General features: G+C 42.6%; 2 protein-coding genes across 13 annotated transcripts in view; one reads left to right on the top strand and one right to left on the bottom strand.

Moving 5' to 3' along the window:
* Positions 1 to 18,302, bottom strand: part of ELP4 (elongator acetyltransferase complex subunit 4) — a 283,969-nt gene extending 265,667 nt beyond the window's left edge. For 3 of the 4 annotated variants that reach the window (XR_008313000.1, XR_008312999.1, XM_053283057.1), the window contains exons 1-2: positions 18,072 to 18,302; positions 9,393 to 9,428 (exon numbers count right to left, since the gene is read on the bottom strand). Coding sequence is in view for 2 of the 4 variants with exons in the window: in XM_053283057.1 (XP_053139032.1) it covers positions 9,393 to 9,428; positions 18,072 to 18,252 (217 nt within the window). In the remaining 2 variants the exon portion in view is untranslated. The remainder of the gene's footprint in view (positions 1 to 9,392; positions 9,429 to 18,071) is intronic. The other variant, XM_053283056.1, reaches the window with a different exon arrangement.
* Positions 18,228 to 18,742, top strand: part of IMMP1L (inner mitochondrial membrane peptidase subunit 1) — a 78,931-nt gene continuing 78,416 nt past the window's right edge. For 3 of the 9 annotated variants that reach the window (XM_053283065.1, XM_053283063.1, XM_053283061.1), the window contains exon 1: positions 18,228 to 18,427. The gene's annotated coding sequence lies outside the window, so the exon portion shown is untranslated. Of the gene's footprint in view, positions 18,477 to 18,742 lie in introns of all 9 variants that reach the window. The other 6 variants (XM_053283060.1, XM_053283059.1, XR_008313001.1 and 3 more) reach the window with 6 other exon arrangements.

Genomic DNA, 18,742 nt, shown 5'->3' with positions numbered 1-18,742 from the left:
GATGTATACAGGATGTCTTATCTACTTAAAAAGTCAGAAACTGGCTTTTAAGTGTCTTCACTTCCACTTTCCAATTATTATCTCTACTTTAACAACCTTTAAAAACAAATAACCTACCCTAAATGACCAATTTGATTGACTCATCCAACAACAAATGCTAGACTGCACAACTATGTTGTTATAAATATTAATATACTGCTTTTCAGCAAAAAGAATTTCTTAAAGTTATGTAGTTTTAAAAGAAGAAGATGGTGCTCTGCCCTAAACAGGATCACAGTCTATAATAAAACACAAGCAATAATCGCTCGAGAAGTGCTGTGCTGGACTGAATGTGCTGGATGAACAGCTGTTCATCCTCTGTTAAATATAAGAGAACCATTTTTAATTTATTGTTAAATTTGTATACCGCCTTTCATTTAAACAACCCCAAGATGCTGTTATTAACCGCCCAGAGACGAAAGTTTGGGGCAGTGTAGAAATCTGATAGATAGATAGATAGATAGATAGATAGATAGATAGATAAGATGGACACTTTGAAAGGTGCTTCTCTGCCCAGTTAGCAGAGGATACATGGGCATCTACTAGGGATGTGCACGGAACATCCTGTTCCGTGCACTCTTGGGAGGGTGGGGGGTTGCTTTAAGGTGTGGGGAGGATGATTTAAGGCGTGGGGTGGCACGCATGCTGGCCACTTCTGGTATTACGCTGACTGGGGCGGCCAGAGGTATACAGCTGCCCAACGTCAGCGATTTTGACAGCAGCGCTGGCAGGGGAGGTAAGGACACCCTCCCTGCACCTTAAAGCAACTCCCTCCTCACCTCCAAACTGGCTCATACGCTGGTCTCTCAAACTGGTTTGGCAGTCTGTGAATAGACCGCCAAACCAGTTCATGCACACCCCTAGCATCTACTCCTAATCCCACCACATTAGCCAAATCTTGGCTTTTTGCCCAGGCATTTATTTGATTCTTTGCTGCTGTTCTTTGTACTCTGTATTGCTTTTATTTTAAATTTTTAATCAGATTTGTTTAATACTTTTCACTTAATATTTTAATAGTGTCTTTTTTACCATCTTGTTTTTAAATTTTGCTGTAAACCGCCTTGGGATTGTTTTAATGAAAGGCGGTACAGAAATTTAACACTAAATAAATAAATAAATAAATAAATAAATAAATAAATGTCTATGCACTGTTTTTATTATTATTTACACAGCACCATCAGTGTGCAGAATGCTTTACGGAGCAGAGTTTACCATCTAAAATTCAGATTCAGATGAGACAACAGCAGAAGGGAAGTGTAGGCAGGGGTAAACAGGGAAGGAATAATTGATTATTTCGGTCACACATACTTAGGCTTAGTTACATGAGGACTAAGGTATTATAGTAGGACTATGAAGCTAAAATTTCATAGAAAAAGATGGGTTTTGATGTAAGATTTGAAGAAATAAAAGCAATGATGTAGTTGCAAATTCAGAAGTGTAGGCACTCTCCATGACAGCCCCCAAGGCTATGCCAACCCCAACAACCAGAGAAGCTGAGAAGTACCGGCACTCCATCCCTGCACGTCCACCCTCCACTACACCCTTGAGTAAAAGAACGGTATAGAAACAAAGATCATAGGTAGGAGCGTAACAGGATACAAGACTGAAGAGATAAGAAGTAGCAAGGCAATTGAGAGTTTTGATGGCAAAGATGAAGAGCTTGTGATAGATGTGGGAGCATACCTGAAGTCAGAGAAGGGGTGTAAGGAATGCATTGTGAAGAGGGATAAGGGATGTGTATTATTTTTGGTAGCACAGGGCTGGAAGGAAGTTAGGGAACTGAAATGAGACAAGCGACAACCAGAGAGGAAGAGGTTACAGTATTCAAGATAAGAGATGACCAGGGTATGAACCAGAATTTCTGCCACGGGGGTAGAGAGAAAAGGTTGTTTTATTGCAGTGGTGTGAAAGGAGAAGCAGTGTGACATGGCAACAGAATGAATATGGGGAATAAAGGAAAGAGAGGAATCAAAGATAAAACTAAGACTTTGAGCCTGTTCAACAAGATGAATGATGAACATTGTCAATGGATGAAATAAGAGTACATGGAGAAGAAGGTTTGGGAGTAAAGATGGAAGTTTGGTCTTGGATATGGGCTTGTAACCATGATGATGCATCCAAGTGAAAATATTAGACAGGTAGTTGGAGATGTGGGATTGGCTGGAAGAAGAAAGTTCTAGGTTAGAGAGGCAGAGCTGAAAGTCATCAGCATACAGGTGGTTGCCAGGGATCAAAGTTACTCCTGCTTGGTGAGAAGCATGGCAGGGATGGCAGTAGGCGGCTGCAGAGGCTAGCCAGTCAGGAGCTGCTCGATGATGCTTGCAAGATGGAGCCAGCAATCACCACCACCACCACCACAGGAAAAGGAGGTGGCAGAAGCATCAGTGTTCAGGGTCTCTTGTGGAGGGGTAGTATCGTCAGAGTGCAACCATCGTTTGGGGTTATTTATAACAGTTGCTGATGGCACCAGGAAAGAGGAGACAGCTGTTTCAATGATGGTCAAGAAGATCATCAGAGAGAGCTGGAGAAGTGTGGCCGAGGTGAGTTTGGATGATAGTGAAGATTCCACAGGAAAGAGGTCAGAGGTAAAGCAGTTTTCCTATCTTACTAGAGGAGGCAAACATCCTTCAAACCTTATTATTATGAAGTTCTATAATTTTGGTCTTATTTGCATTTTTCAGCTTTCCTATCAGGCAGGGTGATAGGATTTATATCAGAACACTATAAGAACCAATTGCATAACAAAATCCTGTAACAGCCACTGTTCATGTGGAAAATTGTAAGGATGCTCATTTTAGTAGGATGTATGAATTTGCCCCAGTTTTAAAGATAATTTCTTTCCATTTCTAGCTGTTGCCATATTTATATCTCCTCTTATATTGAAATATCACACCAAGATATTTAATTTGCTTTACTTGCTCAACTTGATGTCCCCCAACAGTCCATCTAAAACTCTGAAAGTAAACTATTTCCATTTTGGAATAACTGATGACCAAATGTTTCTCCTAACAATGTGTAACCAGAGCCACCAGAGCTCTCATAAAGCCTGATCTTGTGTGGGAAATAATCACTGCATCATCAGCATACATAAATAATGGCAGCCTTCTGTTTGCTAATATAGAAGCAAAAGTATCCAATTTCTGTAAACATTTATTTACATTAAAATTAAACAAAAAAGGTGCAAATATACACTCTTGTCTCACACCTTTTGTAGTTGGAATTACTTTAGATAAGTGACCAATAGAGTTCGAACGCACACAAAGAGAAGAGTTCTCGTGTAATTTATAAAGTAACAGTAAGAGCCGCTTGTCAATTGTTGTATTAGCCAATTTTGCTCACAATAAATTTCTAGAAATTGAATCAAAGGCTGAACAGAAGTCAACAAATGCAGCAAAAAGCGATCTTTACCCAAGGAAATGTACTGTTCAATAAGATGTTGCAGGATTAAGCAATGATCTATAACTGATCTGCCCTGCCTAAAGCCAGCTTTGCTCATCTTCTAATAAGCCTTTCTGGTCCAGCCAGGAACATAATTTTATACAATGATGTTTCGCGTATAATTTGATTATATTTAAGAGACTTATTGGTCTGTAGTTAGATGGATCTTCTCTTTTCCCTTTCTTGAAAATCGGGACAACAATAGCCATACCTCAGTCCTTTGGGATGTCAGCCGCCTGATCAATATAGGTGAATAAAGCAGCTAGTACAGGAGCCCACCAATCAACGTGGGCCTTCAGGAGATCAGGAGGAATAAAGTCATTTCCTGGGGCTTTCCTACCTTCAAGTTGGGAAATCAGTTGCTTGATCTCTTGAGGAGATACAGCAGGCCACTGAGGCAAATCTCCTAAAGGCAGATCCAAGCAAAAATTCACACTCTGATCAGTATATAAACACGCTAAGTGAGATTCCCAGATTTCTGCTGGGATCAAAGAATCCCTGTTATCCTTGAAGGAACTGTCAGAGACAGAAATTAGCCTCCAAAACCTCACAGAGTCCTTATTCTTAACTGTATTAGGGAGCAATAGCCAATTTTCCTGCATGGCGCTCTTGCTCCCCAAGAGAGCCTTATAGGCTCTCTTCTTCTTAGCTCGTTCCAATTTCGACAACAAGGTCGGATTATTTTTAAACTGAACAGAAAAAGAGACCAGATCCCTTTCTGTCACTATACAATCCTGATAAAACCATTTTTTAAAGTGTCTAGGTCCACAAGAAGGATACATATAACATGTTCTCGTCAAAAACGGTTTCAAGCGTTGTACAGGCACATCATAGGCAGGGAGAATCGAAGAAACACCTTGATCACACAAGATTTTAGCCCGTGTCTCTATTCTGGCCTTAGAATTAAGCCATCCACAAACTATTCCATTTTACTCTAATCAGCCCAGAGCAAGCAGAAGAACTTAAAGATAAAGAACTAGAAGTTCCGTGGCAGTGGTCTGTAAAATTACAAATCAGAGTAAGTGGATAATGGTCACTTTCAGGTCTAGTTATAACCCTGAAATCCCCTATCTATCCCCTATCAAGACCAGGGCATGGCTGCAGATTATTTTCTACTGGCTGAAGCTTCACCTTCAGCTAGTGGGGCTTGTGCCTGGGTTTCTTTCAGCTACACCCCGGCCTATTTGGCTGGTGACAATTACAGTTAAACTTTCCCGTATTGGCCTGGATCCTGAGTTTTTATTAGAAACTGACCTAGTGAATGCCAAAAAAATTAGTACATCAACATCTAAATTATATGGAGCTCCAGAACGAGTTAGCTTGTTTGCCGGCATTTTACAATCCGTTTAAGGCCAGGGTGGATTTCTTTCCAGCTTCATATTTGTCCGCCATAATTGTCAGAAAGTTCCGCTGGGCTTTTGCAAGAGCACGTTTTAACACCTTCCCTTCAGCGATATTAACAGGGAGATCTACCCCTGGAGGCTCACTTGTGCCCTTGTGGTTCAGGTGAACCTGAATCAATCACTCATATTGTATTACACTGTAGATTCTATAGTAATAGTAGATATCATTTGATTTTGCCACTTCTTTCTAGGTTTCAAAATCAATTGGATGATTTGCTGGTGAAGTTTTTACTCAAAGATAATGCAGTCTGCATTTCTCATATTGTAGCAAAATTTTGTAACATTGCAATTAGAATTTGTAGTTCATTGACTGATACTAAAGTTAATGGTTGAGTTAATGTTGAATGCTGAAATAATGTTTATTGTTTGTGTTGTTTTTGTTTTGACCATCGGCTGTAAATAAAGTACCTATATCTCCTCTTATTCCACCTTCCGCTTGATTTTTAAAATCTCAATACTCCATATTCCCAGGCCCTCATAACTTCTAAAGCATCAATTCTTTATATGCTGTGAGCAGGTATGAGATGATGGCTTCTGGGTGTGGGTTGCTTCTGTCACAGTTAAAGCCTCAGAGTGGTGGAAAGATTCACCCCATATCTGCCTTCTTTCCTTCCTGACTTGGGCTTTCCTCTTCCATCTGTGCCATGGGGATATCCTCTTTGGCTTGTCACTGCCCTGCTTTAAAGGTAGCTTTGTCACACTCATGCCAGGTATCTCCCCAAGTTCTTCTGAAACTTCCTCCTCCTACAGATCAGGAAACATCTATCATTGCCCTAGCACACTGGGGCCAATGTTCTCTTTATGCTCCAGTCACCTTCCATCCATCTACTTTTTGGGTAATAGGGATGCTGCACAACATTGTTATGATGACATCATTAGTGTTGACTTCCATCTCCCATTAGTGTTGATGCTTCCCCCACTGCAGGATTCAGCATGCGGAGGCCATCCCAACATGCTAATCTTTTTTGCACTGACACTAGATATCAGATAACATGGATATCTGTTCATATATTCCTTTTAGAACTGTAAGACTTCTCAGACGACTATGTGGTTTACATAAGATTTGGTACTCTAAACAGAATGAAGCATCCTTACTATCAGTTTGTAGTACAGTCTCACAGTGCTGCCTTCAAGATATATTGAATACATATGTGTGCACTTACACTTTTATACCAGCCTTGGAGAATTTGCTCAAAACCAGGTTTGCAAGTGTGAATAACCGCAATCTGGATAGCAGTGTGGACAGAGGCAAGACAATACTAAGATACCTCAGAGGAGCAACAGACTTGGAGGCAAGCCTTTGAAAACCAGAAAACGTTTATTTGTAAAATGAAGAGACGCAAAGTAAAGTATGGCCATTGGCAAACTTGGTACAATTGTGTTGAAAAGGGAATGAGGACAACTCCCAAGATGAGATAAGGAGGGGGAGTGAGTGAAGGCTCTAATAACCTGGTGTATGGCAGGTATTAGAATGTGGGTGGAAAGATGGGGAGAAAGAGAGAATTGATACTTGTACTTAATCTACAGTTTCATGCACAATGTTAAAAGGGGTGACTCTTAGAGATAGGAAGGGGAAGATTCTAGATACTAGACTTTGCGAAGGTGTCTGTGCAGTAGCTGTTATGCAGACGGAGTACAAAACAGTTGTGTAGACAGTACTGAGCTAGATGGACCTATGGTCTGACTCAGTATATGGCAGCTTCCTATGTTCCTATGTCTCTATTGTGCCAAATCTACATACAGTAACTGCTTTGGAACTGGACCTTGATGGCATTTCCAGGGTGTGCTTTCCCTGCTTCTCAGAAGTAGTCTTTTGCCTTATGGCTTTTTGCTGCATCAAGAACTCTGACTTCATTAAGAATCCATAGAATTCAGGATGGGTATGGGTGCATCACCTTTTTAAGGTAGTTTGCACTGGTTCAGAATTTGCATGATACAGTAATTTGATACAAACAGAGGTTGGCTTCTCTCCTGGCACTATATGCTTGTTTATTCCTCACTCAGCCTTGCTTCTACTGGAAATCAAAGTTTCCAGAAAAGATGAGATGGAGGGAGGCTGTCTGGCAACAGTGCATTCTAGGTTCTGCCCAAAAAATGTCATACTCTACAAGACTTTGCCAGCTGAATTTCCACCTGAGTGCAGGACCCTTAGCAGTATGAAAACAGAGAAGGCAAGAAGGTTCTGCTCAAGATTAAACCAACAACATGTCAGAAATCCACATTGCTTTTAGTAGATCCACCAGCAGCTCTTCTCAAGCACTCACAGCAGGTTTATTCTGTAGACTGAAATTCAGCTTTTTCTAAGGCTTCAGTAAAGGCTTTGCTAATCTTCTTGCCAGACTCCAGAAACTAATTTTATCCTTCAGTGCATGGCTGTGACAAAAAAGAAAAGGTTGCTTATGACCAAGACTTGTTGAAGCTTAGCCTTTTGTAACTCATTCAAATTTTTCAAAATATCAAGTTTCAGACATTGTCACTTGATGTCTATAAGTACAAAGAGATGTACATATCAGGCGGCAAAGAAATATGATAAATGAATGAATGAGTACTGTTGTTGTTGCTCTGTACAAATTGTGCAGAGAACATTTGGCAGTGGTGGTGACAGTGAAAAGCATAAGAAAAGAAAGCACAATGAAGCTGAAATCCTCCTTCAACTATGGTGCAAATTCAGGTTTTTAATATTGAACTTTACACCCTAGTTATAATAGGAAGCATTGCTGGGGACATGTATTAGTAAGCATAGTTAAGCCCAGAAAGGGAAAGGAGATAGAATTTGCACCGTGGGGGTAGGGGAAGACTGAGAAGAGAAGGTGCCAGCTTGCAGCCCAATAACTTAACCAGCTTTATGTCTACTTTGGCCCATATGTATAATTCTTATAAATTACATTTTTATTCCACATTTCTTTCATCATGGCAGTCAAGAACCTAAATGGCCTCCCATCCATGCACTATTCAGACCCAGACATGCCTAGTTTCAGCAAGATTGCTACATCCTGTGCCTTCTGATTACGCCTTACCTTCTCTGCAATCTGACAAAAGGTAAAGCTCTTAGTGTTACCACTATGTCCTCTACTTTTCTCAATACACCAAAATCTTAGGTCTTCAGCACTATGTCCATGTTCCTTAAAGTGTCTCACCAAAGGAGCCTGTAAATTGCCCCTCTTTATGCAGCTCTTATGCTCAACTATTCTCTGTTTCACTGCCCTGATTGTTTTGCCTACATAATACAAATTACATGGACATTTGATTATATATACAACTCCTTTAGTTTGGTATGTGAATCTATCTCTCAATGTGTACTCCTTGGTAGATGGTGGAATCTGGAAAGATTTTAATCTCACACACTGCAGACATACTGAACACCTCCCACAAGCAGTTTGTCTTATCAAACCATGTGTCTGTCCTAATTCAGAGGAGAGTTGCCTGGGCATTCTACTGTGCACTAAGTAGTCACCTATATTCTTGCTCCTTCTATGGGTAAACAAAGGGGGTGCCTTGCACCTAGGGATGTCCTTCAGAAGGTGCCAATGTCTCTTAATGATTTCCTCTATGTTTTTGGAATGAGTTCCAAAAGTGATAGGGATGAGCATCCTAGCCACTGTTTTAGGCTCTCTGTTGTTGAGTTGCCAGAACCTAAGGGGTATACTCGTGGGTCAAATAGGCTGTAAGCCAGCATTTGGCATTTTAAAAGCCAAATCTGGCCACCTAGTTGACTCTTAATAAAGACTCTCTGTCTCTAGCTTTGTAAAAGGCTTGCCTGATTACTCTATCTGGATATCCTCTCTCCACTAATTGTCGTTGTAGAATTGTGGCCTGTTTTTTGAATAGTCCTAAGGTGTTACAGTTTCTATGTTTTCTTAACATTTGAGAGTATGGTAAATTGGTCTTTAAGGGTCTGGGACATATAATTCTTATAAATTACATTTTTATTCCACATATCTTCCATCATGGAAGTCAAGAACCTAAATGGTCTCCCATCCATGCATTGATCAGACCCAGACATGCCTAGTTTCAGCAAGATTGCTACATCCTGTGCCTTCTGATTACGCCTTACCCTCTCTGCCATCTGACAAAAGGTAAAGTTATGCCATCAAGTCAGTGTCAACTCCTGGCGATCACAGAGCCCTGTGGTTGTGTTTGGTAGAATACAGGAGATGTTTACCATTGCCATCTCCTGAACAGTATGAAATGATGCCTTTCAGCACAACCCTAAAATTCACAATGTGTTTCAGGAAGTGTTAAAGTGTTACTGCTAAAAGGTTTAACATAATACAATAATGAAAACTAATACAATAATACAATACAATACAATAATGAAAACAATACAAAGCATATGAATTAGTGGGATATTTCATTCATAAAACAACATAACTTACACATTGCTTTTTAGCAACAACTCCTTAGAAAAATTGGTGTGTTTCTGAAGATTTTAACAGAAATAAAAAGGTAGTGCCACAACTGTATAATAGCTAACAATTATGATATAAAATATTTTTTTAAAACCATACTAACCAATAAGTAGAAGTGTTCCAACTGCCAAGCCTCCACCTAGGAACAAAATTCACAAAATGAGAATACATATTAGTGTTTCTAGCAATTTGTAGTATCAAGGAAAGGTGATACAGGAAGTTTAAAATGTAATGTGAAAAACATTTTAATTACCTTTATAATACTTCTTACAATTCACTATTAAATAATTACATATTACATATAATTATATATCATACACTACAATTACTTTCACAATATGGTGAAAAGATCCTGCAGAGCTTCACATAACTAAACTGAAGCACTTTAATAGTGTTGTCACAGACTACATTTCCTTGTTTTAATCAGAATATTCTACATATATAGCAATGATTCTTCATCTGAGTTTGAAGAACATAGTAGTTCAGAATTAATTCAACTGGTTTCAAACATGTCTGGCTGGAAGCCTCGAGAGGCGCCACCAGCCATACTGGGTCAGGCCGAGCTACAGTGGAAACGAGGCGAGCTGCGATGGAGCGAGGTGAACAGGAAAGGGCTCGCACCAGCGGCCACCTGCCCAGAGACTTTGGAGCACCAGAAATCTGCCTGGGCTGGGCATGGAGAAGATGCTGCCCGACTATGTCAGAGAAGCACCACAGGAAGGAGGAGAAGACCAGGTGAGGAAGTAGAGGAACAGGAGACAGCTGTGTGTAATCAGCCAGGGTAGGGGTTAATAAAGGAAGGGGGGGTCAGAAGGGCAGGGGCCGCTTGACTTGCTAACAACTATTTAAGGCATGAGCTGCCTGTGATGAGGAGGCAAGACAGGAGAGTGAAGAACTCAGCAGAAGCATGAGAGTCAGCTGCCATGACCCCACACAGCCTGGAGAAGAAGGAATCAGGGGATAGTGAATCCCCTCACCTCTGAACTTTGAGGCCTCGCCACAAGGAAGCCAATCGTTCTGGAACCCACCATAACAAAACATTAGCCAAGGCCTTATCCTATCTAATATCAAACTGTGGCTCAAATGGATAGGATGTTGATTAAATGGTCTTACACTGGTGCAGAATGCTAGTTTCCACTTCACACCAGTATAGCCTAAAACCCTATACCCTACACCATCATTGAAACACCTAGGGGCCCATTAACCCTAAGTGCACCCTGCTGACTAACAGTTTATTGGACCTGTGTGAAGCTTTGGTAGACGTTGAATGCTCTGCCTAGTCTCTCTGGCAGCACATGGAAACAACCTTTCTTACTGTGCAGTGATGCACTTTGCCCAGCACTAGGGGCAGGGCTCCTTTAAGGGAAACTGAGCCCTCTTGAACTCCTGCACCATCTGGGAAGGCTTGCACAGAGTGCTGGGAACTATAGTCCTTCTCAGTGCTTTTCTCCTAGAGCTCTTAAGAGAGGGCTCCCTCTCTCTTAAAGGACCCTCCCAATACTGAAAAAGTGCAGTACTGTGTGGAGGCTGGTGCAGTGGGTAATGGCTCTCACAATAAAGGGTTGTGTGTTTTTTTTTAATCAAAGTGGACCCCACTTGAAAACTAGTGAAGATCAATACCCTACACCAAAGTAAGAAACTTAGATTGCTACACCATGGAACTGCATGGGAACAGCAAATCCAAACATCTGGTGCCTACATGTACAGAGACTAATCCAGTTCACCTTGGGTACTGAATAGCTTGCAAAGGTTCAAACAGGAATGTAGTAGCAGCCATCTAACATGGAGCATAGGACTGGATTGCAAGCCTAAATGGAGCAGCACAAAGGTCCAATTCATTCTACAGACATCCACTTAATTAAAAGGGTTATCCCCAAGCTTGCAGCCTCTTCTCAGATGGTAAGCAGCATGTGCTACTCATTCACAGGGTTGGGAGTTTAAAAGTTAAAAGGACCTGTCCCAGGAACCCAACCCCATTTTCCAGGTTAGATTTAAGTTTTGAATATCAGTATTTCAACTTTCATGGTACATTTACAGAATGTTACCCCCACAAGATTCAAGGGTCTCCTGTGCACACACTATGATTTATTTGGAATAAGTTCACTCCAGCTACTACTACTTTTTGTTTACTGCATTCCTATTACTGTGGTTGAATTGCTCTACTGGAGAGCTGGATGAAAGATTTCCTTGCTGGGATATGTTAATATATTTGTGTTACAACTATATTTTTTAACTATTAAGTAAAAAAGTTTAAGATCCAGAGGCTTCAATAGACTTCCTCTGGAACAGATGGCTTGGGGAAATGGTACATTGTAGGAAAACAGAGCAGTTTTTAAGCCAATACTTGCATGATATGTTTTAAGATGCTTATACAAAGATTTAAAAAGTAGTATTTTGGGATAGGTAAAACCTGTGTTCCAAGTGTTTGAACTATGAAGAATTTTGTGAGACTATACAACTAAAGTATTCTGCAGTTCAATGTTCTTCATTGCAAGGTCCATAAGCAGGTGGCAGCTCCCCAATTGTTTTTTAAGCCTGTGCAAAGCTTCATCCAGAGCTGAATACTTAGCACAGTGCTCCTGGCAGCCTGAGGAAGCAACCACTCCCATCTCTCAGTGCTGCATTTTTCTTAGTATGGGGAAATTCCCCTTAAGAGAATTGGAGTCCTGTTGAGCCCCAGTACAATCTTGGAAGGTGTGTACAGAGTACTGTGCAAGGCAAGAGTTCCAAGTGTTTCATGCGCAGCTTCCAAGATGGCACTGGGGCTCGACAAAGCTTCGTTTCTCTTCACTTCTCACACACAATGAGAAGTGCAGCACTGTGCAGAGGCCAGTATGGTAGGAAATGGCTCTCACATTGAAGGCTTTCTACCACTGTGGCCACCACTTGAAAAATAGTAAAGATCACTGCTGTAGACAATGATTGACATCTTGATGTCAAAGGATAAAAGATACAAAGCAATATAATATACTATATTTTATTAGGAATCCTAGGCTACTGCAGAATATACAGGTGAAACTCGGAAAACTAGAATATCGTGCAAAAGTCCATTAATTTCAGTAATGCAAATTAAAAGGTGAAACTGATATATGAGACAGACGCATTACATGCAAAGCGAGATAAGTCAAGCCTTAATTTGTTATAATTGTGATGATCATGGCGTACAGCTCATGAAAACCCCAAATCCACAATTTCAGAAAATTAGAATATTACATGGAACCAATAAGACAAGGATTGAAGAACAGAACAATATCGGACCTCTGAAAAGTATAAGCATGCATATGTATTCACTACTTGGTTTGGGCCCCTTTTGCAGCAATTACTGCCTCAATGCGGCGTGGCATGGATGCTATCAGCCTGTGGCACTGATGCGGTGTTATGGAAGACCAGGATGCTTCATTAGCGGCCTTCAGCTCTTCTGCATTGTTTGGTCTCATGTCTCTCATCCTTCTCTTGGCAATGCCCCATAGATTCTCTATGGGGTCAGGTCAGGCGAGTTTGCTGGCCAATCAAGCACAGTACACTGTATACTTTTCAGAGGTCCGATATTGTTCTATTCTTCAATCCTTGTCTTATTGGTTCCATGTAATATTCTAATTTTCTGGGATTGTGGATTTGGGGTTTTCATGAGCTATACGCCATGATCATCACAATTATAACAAATTAAGGCTTGACTTATCTCGCTTTGCATGTAATGCGTCTGTCTCATATATCAGTTTCACCTTTTAATTTGCATTACTGAAATTAATGGACTTTTGCACGATATTCTAATTTTCCGAGTTTCACCTGTACGTGAACTTTCAAGCCAAACGTAGCTACAATGCACAAAAGAAACTGTAGTGGTGAGGTAGGGAGCAGTTAAAAATAAAAAAAATTGTTAGCTCTTTGTGTGTAAAACAAGAAAGCATAGACAGCACAAGAAAATAACCAAAAATGTTTTGAATACTGCAAGACGTTCTGAAGTCTGAACTTCAGAAGCATACTAAATTTGGAAGAGAGGGTACTGGACAAGCTATTTTTGATGGTAACAACAACAGCAGCAGCAACAACAACAACAATAATAATAATTCAATTTCTATACTGCCCTTCCAAAAATGGCTCAGGGCGGTTTACAAAGAAAGGTTTACAAACAAATAAGATGGCTCCCTGTCCCCAAAGGGCTCACATTCTAAAAAGAAACATAAGACACACACCACACTGGAAGTACTGTGCTGGGGGTGGATAGGGCCAGTTACTCTCCCCCTGCTAAATAAAGAGAATCACCATGGTAAAAGGTGCCTCTTTGCCCAGTTAGCAGGGGTATAATATTCCTGGATACTTGGTACTATTAGACAAGTATCTCTTCAAATTGCATATAAAGATTTCCAAATATTTTATTAAAGAAATGAACGTCCCTAAGCGATATGTGTACTGAAGAACACTATTTTCGCACACCAATATGTAAACCTGTGCTCAAATACCTGAAAAAGACTAGTAAAAATCACAAAAATAAAATGTTTGTATCTGCATAATACAAGTGTTTGCATCATGACTCGGTGTAAAACTGGTTTTAAAATGATAGAAATGGGGAGAAGCTTTGCATGTTGTGATTCCCTTGAAACTCTGAAGAATTGCTGCCAATTTCAGCAGACAGTACTGTGGTAGACTGACAAATAGTCCAACTCAGTATAAGGCAGCTCCTTATATCCTAAAAAGCACTGGTAAGTGTGTGTTAATGCCTGCTTAAAATTGCTGTACCCAAACTATAGGGGTCCAAGTCCTAACCTTACAAGATTGTACCCTCTGTATATAAACCTGTGACATCTAAAAGAAGTTATTTAAAATATACTGTGCTGGAATGATGTGCAATACAGCACAAAGGAAAATTGAGTCAGTTACCTAATTAGGGTATAAAGACTATATGCTCTCTATATATAGACAACGTGCATTTTGGGTGAGCCAGCGTGGTGTAGTGGTTAGAGTACTGGAATAGGACCGGGTAGACCTGAGTTCAAATCCCCATTCAACCATGATACTAGCTGGGTGACTCTGGGCCAGTCACTTCTCTCTCAGCCTAACCTACTTCACAGGTTTGTTGTGAAAGAGAAACTTAAGTATGTAGTCCACCGCTCTGGGCTCCTTGGAGGAAGAGCGGGATATAAATGTAAAAATAATTAATAATAATAAAAATGTGATCAATCAATCAAATATATAGAAGTTTGCAATAGAGTGTGTAAGAACAGGGCATCTCTTTATCTTTCATCATTTAGGTATCTAGGTTATACCAAAAGCAGAAAATTTAATTTGCATTTCAATCCCACTGCTTGTAAATTTCATTGAAACCTATTGGATTTTCTTCTGTATAATGTACTTGACCAGAGTACCCCCTTAATCTGTGGTGCCAACCCTTGACTTCAGAAAGGCAACAATAACTTACAATATTCACCTCACATACCCCACACAGCTTTATTTAAAGAGCAAGATATATGGGAGGGAGGGAGAGAAGAACAGAACTTTCTAAGGGCACATAAGAACTACATAATATAAGATGTGGGATGGGGCATAGGGGACATCTGAAAAAACAGCTCATTCAATAGTTCTATTAAGCAGGCACTAAACGGTCAGCTCCCTTCCTGAAGCAGATAAAAACATCCTTGAATCAATGACAATTGCTGATTTCCTTTCTCTTCTGTCTCAAGGTATGCTCTACCGTCATGCCTTAATACAGCTGTAGTACACAGCAGAGCACCCAAGGTCCAATTAATGTGTTTTTGCATATGTAGGAATCACTTGCTGAACATTTATCTATACTGTAATGAACTGATGCATAGCCAAATGAATCTATAACCTAAATCCATGTGCTTTACAGTTCCATAGATCTAAGGGTGAGAGCCACAAGTTTTGCAAAATATTTTTCTATCAGTTTATCCACAAAAATGCAACATATACATCTGTCTATAGATAGCAGTAGAATGAGTACAGTGATGTACTGATTTATAAATTCTGATGAGGATTATCAGATTGTTTGCTTCTTCCAGCTTCATTGGCATGCAACAAAAACATTAACTAGTATCTATCTCCAGTGAAACTTCCTTCCATGTTCAATAACCTACAATCCACCACCCCCTGTCTCCCATGGCTTTTCTTTTTGAGGGGAAAACTTGCCCAGAATAACACCCCACCAAACTATATTACATTTCTAAGTCACTGAGCCTGTCAAACAAACAGCTTCAGATTAAAGACCTGATGCAGCACAATTCGGAGGTTAACTAAAGCTGTTCAAGTAGCCCTGTCCTAAAATAAGGGTCCTAAATGTTTGGCAGGAGAAGATACTTTTAAGCCATGGTCCTAACTTAACTCATTTTGTTTATGTCCCATTGGTTTCAACAGGACTTACTGGTTAGAAAGGGCAAATGCACATGGATCAAATGGGCATACAGTATTATAAACTTAAGCTGGGTGGTTTTGCCTAACATTTGTACACACTGAGGTCATTCACACAAACCAAATACTGTGTTCTACCCAGGTTTGTGAGCTGTGTGTGCTCCCAGTTTTTGGTTGTGTGGAAGCAAGGTAGGAGGAAAACCTGGGTAGCTTTTCATCCTACCTTGCTTCCACACAATCACTTCTATCCAGGTTTCCCTCCTACCTTGCTTCCACATAACCGCAAAATGGGAGCACAAATAGCTCTCAAACCCAGGCAGAACAGTTTTTGACTGTGTGAATGGCCTCAATGAAGCAGTAATGTTTTATTTATTAGTTACATCCTGCTTTTCCTTTAGAAATTTCAAAGTGGTTTCCAGTAGTTTCCCATCCAAGTGGATCAGGTCCACATCCACTTAACTAAAATACTGCATTGTTTATATATATATATATATATATATATATATATATATATATATATATGGATGTATGGCAAGCCCCACCCCCACAGCAACCAATGAGAGCACAGGGGTGGGGCTTGACACACAAACCTTAAAACCAGTAGGTCGAGACTGGGATCAGCACTCCCTCCGTGGGCCCATCTTGGCAGCTTAAGGGGAGCAGGGGAGGTGGAGCAAGATCGGCCGGTCAGGGGGAAGAGAGAACCACATGGTGGTGGAGATGTGGCCGGAGAGGGAAAAACAAGGTGGGGATGGCAGTGGAGGCGGTGAAACCTACTTTCTTGGGTCCTCCTGCCACCCAAATGACAAGTTGGACTGTTTTCGGCCCATTTCAGGGCTCTCTGTGCAAGTCTGCAGAGAGCCCTGAAATGGGTCAAAAACAGCCCGACCTGTCATTTGGGCAGCAGGAGGAAGGAGGTTTTTCCACCTCCACTGCTATCCTGGATGGCAGGGGGCAGCTGGTGGGGGGGGGAGGCAGAGCAGGGAGCCGGATGGGAGGGGAGACAGGGAGAACTAGCGCGCAGATGTTCTGCATGAGGCCAGCTAGTTATATTTATTCTTTGTAACATCACTTTCACAGCTTTAACTCTGATTCAGGAGAAACCATTTTAAAACAAAGCAAGCAACAGGTGCTCTCGACCCAGTCAACTGTGTCCAACGTACCTCCAAATTCCAGCACAACCAACATTATTGCAGAATTGCTTCAAAGTGGGTTGAGCCATGCCCACTGGGTCAAAATTGATAGTGCTGGCACCCCGTAGGAAAGGGACCCCTGCACATGGCCACCCTATGACTTGTTGCCCTGCCCAATACCTCCCAAGCTTAAGAATGAGTCTCAACCGAGTGAGTTTCTCAGCCAAGAAACTTTGTAGCAGCTCCGTCTTCTATCCTCCCCACTGGCCACTGGAAGCATCTCCAGAGGCCATGCAATAATGCAGGGGGTCTGTTCTCTCATTTGTAAATGGAGGTGCTGGATGCTGCATAGTGTCTTGACTGACTGGCATGACAGCTGGCACCAGTACTGGGTTCAAAGGCTAACTCTGCAGTGTGGGCCCTCTAATGGGTATGGCCTGTACCCAGTACCTGGCCCTAGTGCTGCTCCTGGAAACTGAGCCGAGGCTCCGGCATGGACTCCAACACATGCTGAATGTCAACGGGATTCATACAGTCCATGTTTAGCCTGCCAGTTCACTTGAGTATGCCCTGAGGCACTCGTTAAAAAGAAAGTTCATCCATATCAAGCAGACACATAGACTGTCCGTGCAGAACGACTATATGAGGCTGCTTTATATGGAAGGTAGTAGCACGAGTGCACGACACCGGCTACCGAGACGAGAGCGAGCGAGCTGGGAAGAGGGAGGGAGGGAGGGAGAAGAGAAGCCCCGGGTATCTGGGGGGTCTGGTGGTGGTTACTCCCTGCCTCTTAAAGGCGATGCTTTCTCACACGGACTGTCTCTGCTCTTCCCCGGGGGACCCCAGGCGCGGCACTCGCTGCAGAAGTCCACAGCAGCCCCAGACGCGCAGGGTGCTCTGCAAGACCCGAGGACACCACGACTCGCCCGAGCGAAGGGCAAGAGAGCCAGCCAGCAACCCATCCCGGCCGGCACTGGGCGGCAGATCAGCAGCGCGGGGTGGCCGGCGCCGTCTTCCCCCGCGGAGGTGAAGCCCTCCCTGCTGCTGCTGCTGCTGCTCTCCCCACCTCCCGAGAGCCGAGCCCGGCGGCGGCGGCGGCGGGCCAGCCAGAAAAACGCGCTGGGCTCGGGGGGGCTGCTCACCCGGCTCCTGTGTGGACAGAAGCACCCACCCTCCGCCCCTGCCTCGGAGGCCGGCTAAGCCTACCACGCACGCAGCCCGCAGAGCAAGGAAGGATGGCGGGGAAAGTGTGCCTAGACGAGACTAGCGCTGCTGCCTGCACCAACCTAGCACACTGTCCAGGGACGGCAGCCCACTGGAAAGCAGGAGCTGCCCGTGGCGCACCGACGGTCGAGTGCCGGGCAGAACGGCCAAGCGGCCGCCTCCGTCTTCCGGCACTTTCCTTTGGAAACTCGTCGCAGCCTTTTCGCTCCGCATCAGCCCACCGCCGGTCGCCAAGGCCGCCATCTTAGCTTCCGATCCGTTGACAGGGGAGAGATGATCCAAGGCGGGGAGGAGTGTGGAACGCGCGGCCAGCCAATAGGAAGGGCTGTTGTTGGCAGGCGCATTGGCTCTGGCTGAGCTGGGGTAGGGGAGGTGAGGAAAGCACTATCCCTTCCCGTGACTGCTGCGGGGCCAGAAGGTGAGTGACTGTAAAGCCGAGAGGCAGCCGTCTCTGGTGCCGGCTATGAGTAGGTAGCGCTGTGACCCTGTTGGGGAGGGCGTGAAAAGGCTGCTTGTTTTTCCGAGGGACACGCTTCGATCTCGCCTTCCTTTTCTTCGAGGATATGATTTACGTTCCCTGTCTATGTACAGGGGCCTTTTCTGGGATATATGGAGGGTTAATTCTCTTCGACTTGCATTGCATAGGCCACAGTGATCCACTTATTTTGCTCCATCCATTTGGCTTGTTGAGAGACCTTAGCTAAGTTAGCTTTTAAGGCTTTAGTTTGATGCA

The sequence above is a fragment of the Hemicordylus capensis genome, chromosome 1 (assembly GCF_027244095.1).
Source record: "Hemicordylus capensis ecotype Gifberg chromosome 1, rHemCap1.1.pri, whole genome shotgun sequence".
In the NCBI taxonomy this organism is placed as follows: domain Eukaryota; kingdom Metazoa; phylum Chordata; class Lepidosauria; order Squamata; family Cordylidae; genus Hemicordylus; species Hemicordylus capensis.
The sequence above is the reverse complement of the archived record's forward strand: the minus strand, read 5'-3'. Positions and strand labels throughout refer to the sequence as shown.